The 13,808-nt window shown below is 61.9% G+C and overlaps 1 protein-coding gene across 1 annotated transcript in view; it reads right to left on the minus strand.

Annotated features, from left to right (window-relative positions):
• The window catches only part of LRP1 (LDL receptor related protein 1), a 79,511-nt gene that overhangs the window by 13,133 nt on the left and 52,570 nt on the right, over window positions 1-13,808 (minus strand). Inside the window, 23 exon segments of the mRNA XM_021687199.2 lie at window positions 153-341; window positions 850-1,055; window positions 1,192-1,379; window positions 1,743-1,862; window positions 2,042-2,127; window positions 2,235-2,418; window positions 3,244-3,434; window positions 3,522-3,662; window positions 3,816-3,938; window positions 4,191-4,319; window positions 4,501-4,617; window positions 4,862-4,984; window positions 5,064-5,213; window positions 5,480-5,593; window positions 5,744-5,863; window positions 6,169-6,297; window positions 6,496-6,621; window positions 7,412-7,604; window positions 7,958-8,162; window positions 10,840-11,029; window positions 12,337-12,714; window positions 13,031-13,155; window positions 13,255-13,406. Of these exon segments, the coding sequence (XP_021542874.1) occupies window positions 153-341; window positions 850-1,055; window positions 1,192-1,379; window positions 1,743-1,862; window positions 2,042-2,127; window positions 2,235-2,418; window positions 3,244-3,434; window positions 3,522-3,662; window positions 3,816-3,938; window positions 4,191-4,319; window positions 4,501-4,617; window positions 4,862-4,984; window positions 5,064-5,213; window positions 5,480-5,593; window positions 5,744-5,863; window positions 6,169-6,297; window positions 6,496-6,621; window positions 7,412-7,604; window positions 7,958-8,162; window positions 10,840-11,029; window positions 12,337-12,714; window positions 13,031-13,155; window positions 13,255-13,406 (3,679 nt within the window).

The raw sequence follows: 13,808 nt of genomic DNA on the forward strand, positions 1-13,808 counted from the left end.
GGCCCCCTAATCTCCCAGTGTCTGGCAAGCATGTCTCAGGCAATGCTGGAGAAGGGGCGGGCTGCAACCAGTCCTGCTGGGCCCCATCCTCCCACAGGGGCCCGTGGTACCAGGCTCACCCTTCATCTGCTCCCCCCCACTCGGCTACTCACCATCTGGCTGGCGCAAGGCGTGGAAGACATGCAGGTCCATGGGCCGGTGCAGGGTGCTGATGAGGAGTGTCTTGTTGGTGCCCGTGGTCTTGTGGGCTCGGTTGATGGACTTGGTCTCCCAGTCGGTCCAGTAGACATAGTCCTCAAACAGGGTCAGTGCAAAGATGTGTGGGATGTCCTGGCTCAGCACTGCAGACCGGGGAGGGAATAGGCCCGGCAGCCGGTCAGCACCTTCCCTACTGGACGCCCTTAATCCCACAACAACCCCTTGAGGTGGGCACTTGCCCTGCTTCCGGATGGTTAAATGGCTTCCCAAGGTCGTGCAGTTAATAAGTGGCAGACTTGGAACTCGAACTTGGGCCTCTGACAACAGGTTCCTACTCCGTAATATTTTATGATTCCCTGTGCCAAAGTACCCCACCCCCAGGCCTCACCCTCACCTTTCTCAGAGCCCCCCGAACTGTGCATAAGAAGGGACTTCTCTTTCTCCTTCCCGAGGTTGCAGATGGTGGCCTCATGCCTGGGCTTGTCCAGGGCCATAAGCTGAGATGCTCTGGACCCCCCTACCCCTGGTGCGTGGTGTCCTCAGACCATGCCCTCTGGCTTTTAATCCTGTGCTCTTGCCCCAGTGGCCTGATCCTCCGGAGCCTCAGACCCCCAGCCCCCAGGTCTGCTGTGCGCAGGCAGCCTCACTGACCGACATGGCGATTAGAGCCATCCAGGCTGGCAAACTCAATGTAGTCCTCGCGGGCATCAGCCCAGTAGATGCGCTCGGTGACGTAGTCCAGTGTCAGGCCGTTGGGCCATGTGATCTTGGTGTCCACGATGACACTGCGGCCAGACCCATCCATGCCTATCCGGCCGATCAGTGAGTGGTCACCCCAGTCTGTCCAGTACAGGTACCTGGCAGGTGGGCAGGCAGTGAGCCCTAAGAGATCCTGTGACTGGGCCCACCGGGAGCCCTCAGGGAGGCTGGGCCTGGATGCCTGAGCACACCGCTGGCTTTCAGGGGCTCCCCCAACCCTCTTCACCCGCGTACCCGTTCTGGACATCCACCACCAGAGCCCTGGGCTCACGGAGGCCAGAGCTGACCAGCACTGTCCGGTAGGCCCCGTTGAGCTTGGACACCTCGATGGTATCCCGGCCTTTGTCACACCAGTACAGGTTGCCGCCCACCCAGTCCACAGCCAGGCCGTCCGGGTTGCTGAGGCCTGTCCGATGCAGCACCTGTGGGCAGGGGCAGGGAAGGAAGAGCTCTGGGTGACCTGGGGCGGGACCCTCAGTCTTCCCCCAGGTGTCAAGTGAAGCGGAGCTCCGTCCTCCAGCTTGGCAGGGAGGACAACGGATGGAGAAGGCCCAGTGCTGGGCCTGGTGTTGGCGGAGGCTCTAGGACAGGGGTCTCCAGGTGAGAGAGACCGCACCCCAAACCCCATAGTACCTGGGGTGTGCATTTAAGAGAGGCCAGCCCTAAGGGGGAAGCTACCGATGACTAGGAAAAGAGCAGGAGGAATCTCCCAGACCTCACTCTCTGAGCTTGGAGGGGAGGGAGAAGCCAGGACAAGCAGAGTTGTGCAGTGACCCGGGCATCACCTGCACGTTACTCCCGTTAAGGTGCATTCTTCGGATCATGCTGCCCTGGGTCGTCACGTCCGTCCAGTAAATCATCTGCTCTCGGTAGTCAAAGTCCAAGGCGACGGCGTTGTTCAGGCCCTGGATATGGGGGGCGGGGGGGAAGGAGGACCACAGGATCAGGACACGGGTGGCTGGAGAAGTCAGTAGGGGTGACGAACACGGGCCCAAGTGGGGAGGATGAGGGGGCTGTACAGGGCAGAGTACGTAGCTCTGGGCCTGGGGAGACAAGGGGGGGTGAGGAGGGCCAGGCCCGGCACCTGCTTAAGCAGCGTGTAGTTGGAGCCATCCAGGTTGAGCTTGCGTAGGTAGTACCGGTTGGCAAAGATCAGGAACGGCTCCTCATCTGGAGGGAGAGCGTCCTGGCTCAGCCTGGCTCAGCTGTGGCACGTGCCAGCACCCCCGGCCCCCAGCTGTGCGCGCCCTCAGATGCCCTCCAGGTGCCTGTCTCACCAGTCACGGCTTTGCAGCTGTGGGGGTCGCCACCGCGGGGGGCGTAGCCCTCCACGCACAGACACTTGTAGCTGCCATGTGTGTTGATGCAGCGCTGACTGCAGGGGAACGTGGAGCTGCACTCATCCACGTCAGCACACGTCCGGCCGTCGTCCTTCAGGCGGAAGCCGGGGCGGCAGCGACACTGCGGGCACAGGGAGCCTTGGGCTGGGCCTCCCCTCCCCCACCCCGCCCCTGGAGACTGGGGCTCCGGCTCCCTCCACCCCGGGGCGGCTGGCTCTGCTGGGGAAACCGAGGCTGGCAGGGTGGGCAGGCAGCAAGCACGGACTGAGCTGCCCCGTGCCAGCAGTCTGGCTCTCACACGGCGGTGACCCATGACCACCCTGCTTCTATCCCCAGAGGATGACGCTTAGGCCTCATCTTATGTGGCCCGTGAGCACTATCTGACGGAGCCGATCATGCTCCTCCTCCGAGGCTCTCTTCACTCGGCTGCTTTCCCACCCCAGCCGCTGCCCCTTCTCAGGCTCCTCTGCCGGCCGCCCTCACAAACCACCCCCCACCGGCCTTGGTGTGGCTGAGCACAGGGCTCAGGCCTTGGGCCTCCCCTCTTTTCCACCTACACTCACTCCCTTGGGGAACTTCTCCGGGCTCACGGATTTAAATGCTGTCTCTACGGTGAAAACTCCCAGATTCGGTGCTCCCGTCGGGCCTCGCTCTTGAGCTGGGTACCCCTACCTCTGGCGCCCCCCTGACATCTGCACATCCCTCCTTTCCCACAGCCCTTGCTGGCTCTACCGTCCAAAGAGAGGGAGGACCCCAAGCACAGGCTTCGCTTCCGTTCCCCACCGGGGCCTCGGCGCCTAGAACACTGCCCGGCAGCCTAGGTGCCCAATGCGCCCTCGGTGAACGAACGAATGAATGAGACAGCAAATGAATGAATAGGGGGTGGGGAACGGAGCTCCTGCCGGCCTTGGGGGTGTGGGAGCTCCCACTCCGGGGTGGGGCACACCTTGAAGCCAATCTTGAGGTCCTCGCAGTCCTGGCTACAGCCACTGAGCTTGCGGCTGAGACACTCGTTGACGTGGCAGCCGCGCTCGTCCGAGCCGTCCCCGCAGTCGTCCTGCCCGTTGCAGAGCAGAGTCTCGGCCACACAGCGCCCGCTGCTGCACAGGAACTGCGAGGAGGCGTTGCACTTGTGCTCTGGGGGGGGAGGGGCAGGTCGGCGGGGGGGGGGGGGGGGCGGGGATGGGGGGGCGAAGCTTGGGAGGGGCCGGGCTTTGGGCCCACCTGAGCTGCTGCAGTGCGGGTTCTTGGGGGCCTCGTCGCTCTGGTCGTGGCAGTCGTTTTCGCCGTCGCACGCCCACTGGCGGGAGCTCAGACAGCGCCCGTTGGCGCAGCGGAACTCGTTAGGACCACAGGTCGGGTACTCTGGGGGCGGAGGGGCGGGGTCAGGGGGTGAGGCTGGAGGCTCCGGCGGGGGCCCAGGTGCAGGGAGGGCAGGGCACGCCCCTGCTGCCACCGCCACTCTGCCCCCCCACCCCCCGCAGGCCGGCCCGCCCGCCGGAGGCCCAGCACCCTCACCACACTCGGGGGACTCGTCGGAGCCGTCTGCGCAGTCCCGGTCGTGGTCGCACACGAAGTGCTTGGGGATGCACTGGCGATTCTGGCACATGAACTCGCGGTCGTCGCAGGTGCTATTGTACACTGCGGATGGAGACGGGCGGACGTGGCCCCTCAGCCCCCACCTGACCAGCCGCTGCCTGTCCCCGGGACCTTCTTGGGGTCCGAGTGCACAGCCAGCCATCTGGGTTGTAGACAGGGCTCTGCCACTAACCACCTGAGCGACCCCGGCTGAAGCACCGCCTCTCCTTGGCCTCAGTTTCCCCTTCTGTAGAGTGAGACTGTGGCCACCTGCCACCCACCCCACTCCTCACACCACCCCCCTCCGCCACTCACAGCAGCCAGCTGTGATGCTCTCATCAGCACCGTCTGCACAGTCCTTGTCACCGTCACAGAGCCAGCGCTCGGGGACACACACGTGGGTGCCGGGGCAGGAGAAGGAGGAGGGGCCGCATGTCTTGCCTTCTGTTGGGGGGACAGGGAGCCGCCAAGAGATTCAGGAGCAGGCACAGCGGGCTGGGCAGTTGGTGTGACATCCCCACGCTCATGCCGCCCCTCCTGTAGTAGGGTGTGTGGGTGTGTGGGTGGGGTGGGGGCGTCTGTCCCTCAGGAGCCCCTCCCTGAGCTGACCACAGCCACCCCTCACCGCAGTGAGCCGCCTCGTCCGAGCCGTCCCCGCAGTCGTCACTGCCGTCACACAACCACTGCTTGGAGATGCAGCGATGGTTCTGGCACTCAAACTGGGCCTCCGAGCAGAACTTGTCTGGGGCGGTTGGAAACCAAAGTGAGATGGGGGAGGGGACGGCAGGGCACTCTGTTGGGCAGGCAGGTGGAGGACGGACAGGAGAGACCCAAGGCATCCCTTTGTGGGGGCTCAGCATGAGCTAGACAGGGGGGCCCTGGGTGCCCTTCTCCCAAGGGGACACTTCCTGGGAGGGAACTGAAAGGTGGGGCATGGACTGGGACTCCGTGGCCATGGTGGGTGGGCGCTGCGGTGGGGCACTCACTGCAGTGGGTCTCATCCTCGCCGTGTTCACAGTCGTCCTCCTTGTCACACGTCCAGCTCATGGGGATGCAGCGCCCGCTGGGGCAGGCGAAGTAATTCAGGGGGCATCTGGGGCGCTTCACTCCTGGGGGGAGAGGGAGGCGTGAGGGCACTGGCGCCCTGGAGGGCCCGCCGACCGCCGCACACCCAGCCCGAGGCGGGACCTGGGCAGTCGCGCTCGTCGCTGTAGTCCCCGCAGTCGTTGGCACCATCACACACCCAGCTAGGGGCGTAGCAGAGGGAGGTCCGCTCACAGGGCTGGAAGCGCACACCTTTCACGCCCAGGCGGAAGTAGCTGCTGCAGTCGGTGGCGCCTGGTGGGGGCAGGGATGCAGGTAACACCCGGTTCCCTCCACACTCCCTCCCCCGGAGCTGCCCTTGGTGTTTTAGAAAGTGGCCTGGTACCCTTCAGGGGAGGAGATGCTGACCGCCCCTTCTACTCATGCCACCCCGGAGCCCAGGCCTGGAGTCAGGGGGCAGGAGCACACAGGCTGTGAGGGGACCGAGGCCGTCAAGCGAGCAGGCCAGGCAGGAGGCGAGGGAGCAGGACTAGGAGGCGCAGGGGACTGGTGTCACTCACTGCAGTTCATCTCGTCAGAGGCGTCCTCGCAGTCCACAAACTGGTTGCAGCGGCTGGAGTTCCCAATGCAGGTGCCATCCCGGCAGCGGAACTCGCCCACGCCGCAGGCCGTCTCTAGAACAGCACCCACCCCAAGGCCATCAGGCCAGAGCCCCCCGCCCCGCCATGGGGACCAGGAGACCCTAGGCACCCCCGCAGAGCGCGCTGAAGCAGACCCTGTGGGGCCTGGGGAGGTGGGGGGGACGGAAGCGGGGTCCCACTCACTGTTGCAGGGAATCTCGTCGGAGCCGTCCCCGCAGTCGTCCGCCCCGTTGCACCAGAGCATGTTGGACACACAGCGCCCGTTGTTGCATTGGCGGAAGGTCTTCTTGCAGCGGCGTGAGTCTGCGGAGGGGAGCAGGGGAGTGGGCCACCGGTCAGCAGCAGCTCCGGGGGAGGCGCTGCCTCCGGTGGGACCTCGCTCGTCTGTTCCCTTGACAACCTGCTCAGCCCTGCTCTGGGTCTGGCCCAGGGTTGGCGGTGCTTCTGCCCTTCACGACCTCCCCAGACTCCTCAGCCACGGAGTGGGTCATGGAGCTTTTGCTCCCCTCACTCCTACGCTGGGCCCTGCTGGAGGCAGAGGCTGGGGAGCCTGGAGGCCAGGGGGAAGGGAGGAAGGCGGGGCGCTGAGGCTGCAGGGGGCGCCTTACTACAGTAGGATGGCTTCTCGTCAGACTTGTCCTTGCAGTGGGAGACACCATCACAAGTCAGGCTGAAGTTGATGCATTCGCCGTTGGCACAGTCGAACTCATCTTGTGCCCGGCAGGAGGAGTTCACGGCTGGAGGGGGCGTGGAGGGAGCCTCATGAGCCTGGGCCCTGGGGCCTCGAGTGCTTCTACCCCTCTACCCCCCGGAACTCAGGTCATCCTCAGTTTCTCCTTGGTAAAACTATTCGGGGGGCCGGGCTGTTGGAGTCTGGGAGGTGATGGTCCCCAGTGTGTGCCCAGGGTCCCCCACCAGTGTCCCCCGTCTCTCACCGCGGCAGGTGAGGTCCTCTTGGAGGATGCGGCCCCCTCGGCAAGAGCAGTTGACATGGCCTTGGTGAGTGAGCAGACACAGGTCCTGGCAGCCCCCATTGTTGACGCGGCAAGGGGAGAGCTCGCCTGGAACAGGGACGGACGACAATGGGCTAGGAGTGTCCCTGGCTGTGCACACACAGGATGCCCACACCCACTCACACAGCTTCACGGAGCTTCCTAGCCCCAGCCCTGGCACAGCGGCACCCGGCTGGGGGAGCAGAAAAAGTGCTATGGGAGGGCCAGGGGGAGTGTTTGGGGTGGGCCTGGGGTGGGGGGGGTGCTCTTAGGGGATGATGTGGGCTTCGTTGTGTGCTTGGGGAGATTCAAGTCTAAGGAGCATCGTGGTGGGGCCCAGGAGTATGTGTGAGAGGCCTGGGGAAGCTACGGATCTGGGTGGGGGCCATGGGGCAAGGCAGATCCAGGGTGGGAGTGTCTCTGTGCACACGCATGTACACGCACACGTGCACGCAGAGCACGGGGTAGGCAGAGCCTGGGATGTGTGTGATCAGCTCTGGGGGCACATGTGGTTCTGGGTGGGAGAAGGACTAGGGCATGTGCTGGGGTGTCCAAGGATTCAGGTGAGACCAGTGGTGGGTAGTGTGAATGTGCGTACGTGTGTGTGTGTGCATGCGCAAAGATGTCTTGAGGGAGCTGGAGTAGAGGAGCGTTAGGCATTTTGGAGTTTCTTGGGGGTGAAGGTGTGTACAAGTGTATGTCTGCACATGGAGGCTCTGGGAGAACGAGACCAGGGTGTAGTGCGTGCGTCGTGCGTGTGTGTGCGTGCGTGTGTGTGCGTGTGTGTGCATGCGTGTGTGTGTGTACGTGCTGGCACCATGGGCAGGAGAGCAAGGCTGGTGGCAGTGGCCCCACTCACAGCTGTTGGTGTCATTGGCCACGGCGATGATGCCCATGGGCTGCTGGGGGATGTCCACGCGCAGCAGCTTCATGTCACTGCCCACGTACTTGTTGGCCCGCTGCACGGCTCGCCGCACCCAGTCGGTCCAGAAGATGTGCTCCCCGTACACAGCCAGCCCGAAGGGGTGGACTGGCTCCGACTTCAGGATCACCTGTGGCAACAGCACGGGGCCCATCACGGGCGGGCTCGGGCCTCTCCCCAAGTCCACCCCACTGCAGCTGGCCCCAGGGGCAAGGGTCCCCGGACACGGTCTGGAGGGGGAAGGACCCACAGACGCATCTTGCCGTTTCCACACTGAACCGACGAGGAAGCCGAGCCTGCACAGGATGAGGGCCGCACGCGGCCACACAGCTAAGTGGCAATGTTTGTGCCTCATTCTCCTCCAGAATCATCCCACCAGGGCGCCTCCCTTTCTGCCTGGGCCATCTCCTTCTTGGCTGACCAGCTGTCCCCTGACCCCAGCCCACCTCGAGCCCCCCGCTCCGTCGGCGACCCCAGACTCACATAGCGGTGAGAGCCGTCATACTCGCACCGCTCGATCTTGTCCAGGGTGGCGTCGGAGAAGTAGAGCTTCTCGGCACGGTGGTCGATGGCCAGGCCGTTGGGGGTGCGGATGTCCTTCTCGATGAGAGTCAGGACATTGGCTCCCGACAGGGCTGCCCGCATGATGCTGGGGTGCTGCTCGTTCCAGTTGGTCCAGAACATCAGGCTGGGGGAAGGGAGAGCCACGGGGATCAGGAGTCAAAGCCGGGGAGTCTGTCGTGGAGGGCCCGGGCGAGGGCCAGGAATCGACCAGAACCCAAGGGTCAGCCAGGGTGTGACCCAGATGCCAGCACCCCAGGCAGCCTCACAGCCACCAAGGCCAACACAGCCCCGGCGCCCAGAGCGGGCAGCTGCCACAGGGTCTCTGTGTGGGTACGCGTGTACACGGATTTCTCAGCGTCTGGGCAACGACTATCTGCCTTTACTGAGAGACAGTGTAGCCGAGTAAGGCAGGCTCTGGGTTCCGATCAGAGCCCTGCCACTTACCAGTGAGGAACCTCAGGAAGTGACTTAACTTCTCTGTGCCTCAGTTTCCTTCTCTATGAGGCGGGGATAATACTACTACCTGCCTCGTAGAACGGTTGAAGGATTAAGAGTTAATGTTCACCTAATGATGTCACAGGACTATTTCCCAGTCTTTTATTCTTAACTGCTTTTCGCCCGGCATCCAGGACACCCTTGTGAGTGTCTCGTGTCTGCCAGTGCCAGGGACACACAGATCCTACCCTCAAGAAGTTCTTGAAAAGCACCCTCTCCATAATTTCAGGCTTTTGCCTATTTGGAGTCTGAGCCGCAGCTTGGGGGCGGTTCTGGATGGCTCCTGGAATCAGGATGGGAGTTTGGACGGTGGCATGATGCCATCGAGGATGGTGCCATCTCTCTCTGGCCTCCACAGGAGAAAATGGGTGTCCCAGGCGCAGCTGCTAGAGTCAGCCTCCTGGTGTTGTTGGTCCCCAACCAGGGACTTCCATACCCTCAGGTAGGGACCAGTTGACTCTGTGGTAGGAAGTGGCTTTCCTTTTACCGTGACAAACTGTTGCGTGTGGAAGAAGGACATGTCCCACAGCTGAGGGTTCCAGGCTTGGTAAAACCACGCCCCAGGGAGGGGCTGGGGTGGGGGTGGGGGAGGCCCGGGAGGAGGGGCTTTCCTGAGGGCCAGCTGTAGGGTAGGCTCAGCAGGAGGTCCCTGTCTCCTTCATCTGGGTGCACACTGCCCGCCCCCCCAGCACTCGCTCCTTCTGGCCAAGAGAGGGCCTCTCCCAGAGAGTTCAGCTCTTTCTCCTGCACCCTGCCCTGGCTTCAGTTCACCCGGGTCATCCTCCAGACCCCAGCTCAGGTGCTGCTGCCTTGAGGACACGTTCCTTGATATCCAGCTGGGTCACGTCCTGTTACACACTCATAAAGCTCCCTGAAGCCTCATGATTAACATCAAATAGGCCTGAGGTAGAGCCAAGGTCCATCTCATCCTCCCCTGGCTCCTCGGCACATCGTCGGTTCTCAAAAGCCATTTGCTGAGTGAATGATGGAATCCCCTGGGCTCAGAGCAAAGGAACCTGGTGGGCAGCCATGAGGGAGCTTCTAGAAGCCACAGTGCTCCATCATCTCTGGATTGGGGGTGGGAGGCAGGCAGGGGTACCCAGCAGCACCACCCCTTCATGGAGGCTCCAGGCCCATAAGCGACAGGCCCTGGGGCCAGCCCAAGACAAGTAAAGTCACCAAGGGTCACAGAGGGAAGAGAGGATCTTTGTCTTGAGCCATGTATGTGCAGGCCAGGGTGAGGCAGACCAGGGAGAGGGCCCTTGTGCTGGTCTGCAGGGCCAGGCAGGCCGGGCTGAGGCTGGACTTGAGTGACATCAGGGTAAGGAATCTAGGTTTGGTACACTCCCCGTTTCTAAGTAGCTGTTTTGGGGTTTTGTTTGTCCCTTAGTTTCCTAGCAAAGCTTTGGGAAAATATTCCAAGGGTTGCTGAGTTCTGGGGAAAACAGTTTTGTTTTCACATGGGCCAGGATTTCTAAGGTGAGGGGGTGGTTCACCAGAGGCCCACACATTGGAAATGGAGCGGGGGGCTGGCCCTGCAGGAGAGCAGAGCAGGTGGAGACCCGGGGGTATTTCCTCCCAAGTCCTCCTGACTCGTGCTCTGGACTCCCTTGCATCCTGATCCCAGCCTCCTGGGCCATCCGCATGCTTGCTCCTGCCCATGGGGACTCCCTGACCGGGCATGGGTAGGCCCCTCACAGTCCTTCCCTGCCTAGAGCACTCCCCCTCCTCTAGCAGTTGCTCAAAGCATTGCCCTATGTCTGGGCTGCCCCTCCCTGGCCTCCCCACGTCTAGGCCCAGGGCCACAGCATGGCCTCTGGGATGCTTCTTGGTCATCACATACCGTCCTATACCAGGCTCTGCACTTCCCAGCACTATGGTTTTTCTCCCCAGCTAGGTGGTTTAAATGGGCCCAGATGAAGGCTTCCATACAGCAGGTGTTCAGTGAACAACCTTTGCCTGAAGCTTCACGTGCCAGAAACACAGAGGACCTACTATGTGCCTTGACCATGGCTCTCCGATGAATGAATCAATTCATCACTGAGCCAGAATTGTCCTTCAGAGTCCCCCTGATCCTCCCCTTGGTTCGGGCACCGGAAATATTATTGTCATATTACAGATGAGGAAACTGAAGCTCAGACAGTTCATATAGCTGGTCCAAGGTCACAAAGCAAGGAGGTAGCTGATCTTGGGGGACAGTCAGCCTCTCCTGCCGCTACACCCCTACCCGGGGCTGCCTGGGGCAGCTTCTGCCACCCTGTGGCCTAGCCCTCCCCGCTCCCCACTCCCTGCACCCAGCAGCTCACTTCTGGCACTCATCCAGCACAAAGGCCCGTGGGTGGTCATCTCCTGACATGGTAATGACCGTCTCACGCTCGAAGGCCCCCGGGCGGGTCTGGTCGACTGTGTGGCGGGTGATGGTGGATGTTGTGTAGCTTGTCCAGTAGAGGGTATCCCAGCCACGGTGATAGGCCAGGCCTTCCACGGAGCCCACATCTGCAACGGGAGAGGAGAAGTCGTGGGTCGGGATGGGGCCAGGGAGCAGAGCCGAAGGGGGATGACGGCCTGGAGCACCCACTCCTCTGGCATATTGGGGCTGTATGGGAATGTGTGGGAGCTGGGGGGCACGTGGAAGCACAGCCCTGGGCACCCCCAAGCCCCCCCATCCTTCCCTATTTTCTACGCAAATGATCCATGGTGCATCTCCCTGACCCCTCTTCCTGCGTCTCCCCACAGCTGGGTAGAAATGGCTTTATGGATTTTGGTAAATCACACCCGACTTGGGCTGTACTGGGAGCTTCCAATTGAACAAGACCTGAACCGGATTGTTCGTAAACATCCTAAACTCTGGTTAAAGAATTAAGTGCACGATGACTAGTGGAACCATAGCCCAAGAGAAAAAGCCTTGGGTTTTCGTGGCTTCTAGCTGTATGACGCTGCGCTTGCCAGAAGGCTGCAGCATTAGAAGTACTGTAGCTTAAACAATGGCCCGAAGGGAGGGGACAGTTCTTGCCAGTCTCTCTTGATCAAGCTACGGTTGCAGAGTATCTAGTTGAGCTTTGGACACATTTTTAGACAGGCGCGTTCTGCGTGGAGCGGGACATGTCCAGAGGAGGTTCAATGGACAGATGTATACCATCGCTGGATACCAGCATCTAGTTCCGTGACCGGCAGGTCTTTGTGGACAGGATGAATGAAGGAATGAGCAAAGGAGTGAGTCAAAGGATCAGGGGTTATCCAGCCAGAAGAGAAAACCGTAGCGGAACAAAAGAGTGCTTTGCAAAGAGCCGAACAGCTGTTCTAGGATGCTATCTCTAGCTCTCAGTACTCTCTGTGGAGCATGCACACATGTCCTGTGCTGAGCTAAGCTGTCACACCTGCCCTTCAGGTGACCCTCTCTCTCTATACACATGAGACATCTGAGGCTTGGACAGCAGAGGAAACTGGCCCAAGTGCCTGAAATCCTGTGTCTGGGGCTGAACCCAGACTCTGCAGCCTGTGCCGTGAGTCCCGGCCACACAGAGCAGAGCTCTGGCTTATTCTGTGCCACCTGGGGGCAAACTAGGGCCAGAGGGGGAAGGAAGAGGGGAGGCGACTCTGACTCCAAATGAGGAGAAACTTTCAAGTAACTATAATGGGTGCAGTGTGGTTAGCTGGCGAATTGTCAGGGATGCAGTCACAGCTGGGATTCAGATCTGGGGCACGGTGGGCAGGCCGAGGGCTTTTCTCCCCTCAGGCGGTGCCGGTCCTCCCCACAGCCCTCGACCCTCCCCTTCCCGGGGAGGATCGGGGTCTGGGCTCACTCTCCACAATGGTGGTCCTCTCCGAGCCATCGTCGTTGATCTGCTGGATGTTCCCGAAGTGGATGTCGCTGAAGAAGATGCGGTTGGGGGTGCCCGGGGAGGTGCCTGCTCGGTAGTCAAAGGCCAGAGCGATGACATTCTTCATGTGCTCAGGATCCTCGAAGGGCTGCACGGGCGCGTTGAGGTTGCGCTCGTCAGACAGGTGGATGCTCTTGAGGATGGTGCGCTCTGAGTAGAGCAGGTAGCCGGCGTACTCGCGGCACGACGCCCCGTCTTCAGCCAGCATCCCGTGGGCGCAGGCACAGGCCCGCTGCTCCCCGCCCCGGTACAGACACAGCTGCTGGCACCCGCCGTTGGCCACCGCGCACACGTTCGTGCCTGGCGGGAGGGCGCGGGAAAGGAGATGGTCACAGAGCGTAGCTCGCTGGTGCCTCCGACCTCTCGGCCGGGGGAGGCTCTGGCTGCGGCACCCCAGGGCCTCAGCACAGGCAACCCTCCCGGCCCCTGCGCTCGGCTCCCGGACCGGTCCCAGAGCTCCTCAGCCTCTCTTCCCCATTCTCGGCTCTCTGGGGCTGCTGCCAAGTGCCCCTGTGGGTCCCGCATCTCTCCCAGGCCCTCTCACTCCGGGGGATCACTCCCAGGCCAGGGGGCCCCCCGTGTGCCTCTCCTGCCTGGCCCAGGGCCCCAGCCTCACCTTTCTGGCGGTCCCGGTTGAAGACTTTGATGTCTTTGAGCTGGACACCGATGCCCGTTCTCAGGGGCACAGACTCTGTAGCATTGTCCTTACTCCCACGTTTGATGGAGCCATTGGCATGAGTCCTGGGGGAAGGGAAGGGCTAGGCTGTGAGCAGGGCCTTGACGGAGGCCAGGAGGGCGGGAATGGATGGTGGAGGAGAAGGCCAGGGCAGAAGCCCTCACCTGTCACTCCAGTAGATGAAATCCTCAAACACAGACACGGAGAACATGTCCATGTTGTTGCTGGACAGAACCACCTCACGGTTCTCGCCCGTCTCCAGGTCGATCCGCTCAATCTTGTCTGTCCGGGCGTCACACCAGTACAGCTTCCCATCCTATAGGCCAGAGGCACCCACCTCACCTCCAGTGCCCAGTGCTCCCCGCCAGCCCCAGTGTCCTGGGCCACAGGGCGTGTCCCACTCACTCCTGCCTCCCGTGTCTTTCTCTTTCTTCCTCCATATCCTCCCTGCCCTCTGACCTGCCGATCTGACAACCTCTAGGCATGCCTTCAGTCCTCGCTTCTGAGTGACGGCCCCTACCCTCTCTGGGGTGGCAGGAGTCCCACTCTGGGTCGGCAGCTGGGCCAGAAGACCCCATGACTACCTTGGGTCCGTATCTCCCCACCGAATAGGGCCTCATCACCGGGAGAGTCAACGGGGAGCAGAGCATAGGGTAAGGGGAGCCTCCCCCCCAGAGCATGGGGTCCGGATATCCCGTGGGCTCCAGGGCCAAGCCTG

Source organism: Neomonachus schauinslandi, chromosome 5 (assembly GCF_002201575.2).
Source record: "Neomonachus schauinslandi chromosome 5, ASM220157v2, whole genome shotgun sequence".
NCBI classification, from domain to species: Eukaryota; Metazoa; Chordata; class Mammalia; order Carnivora; family Phocidae; genus Neomonachus; species Neomonachus schauinslandi.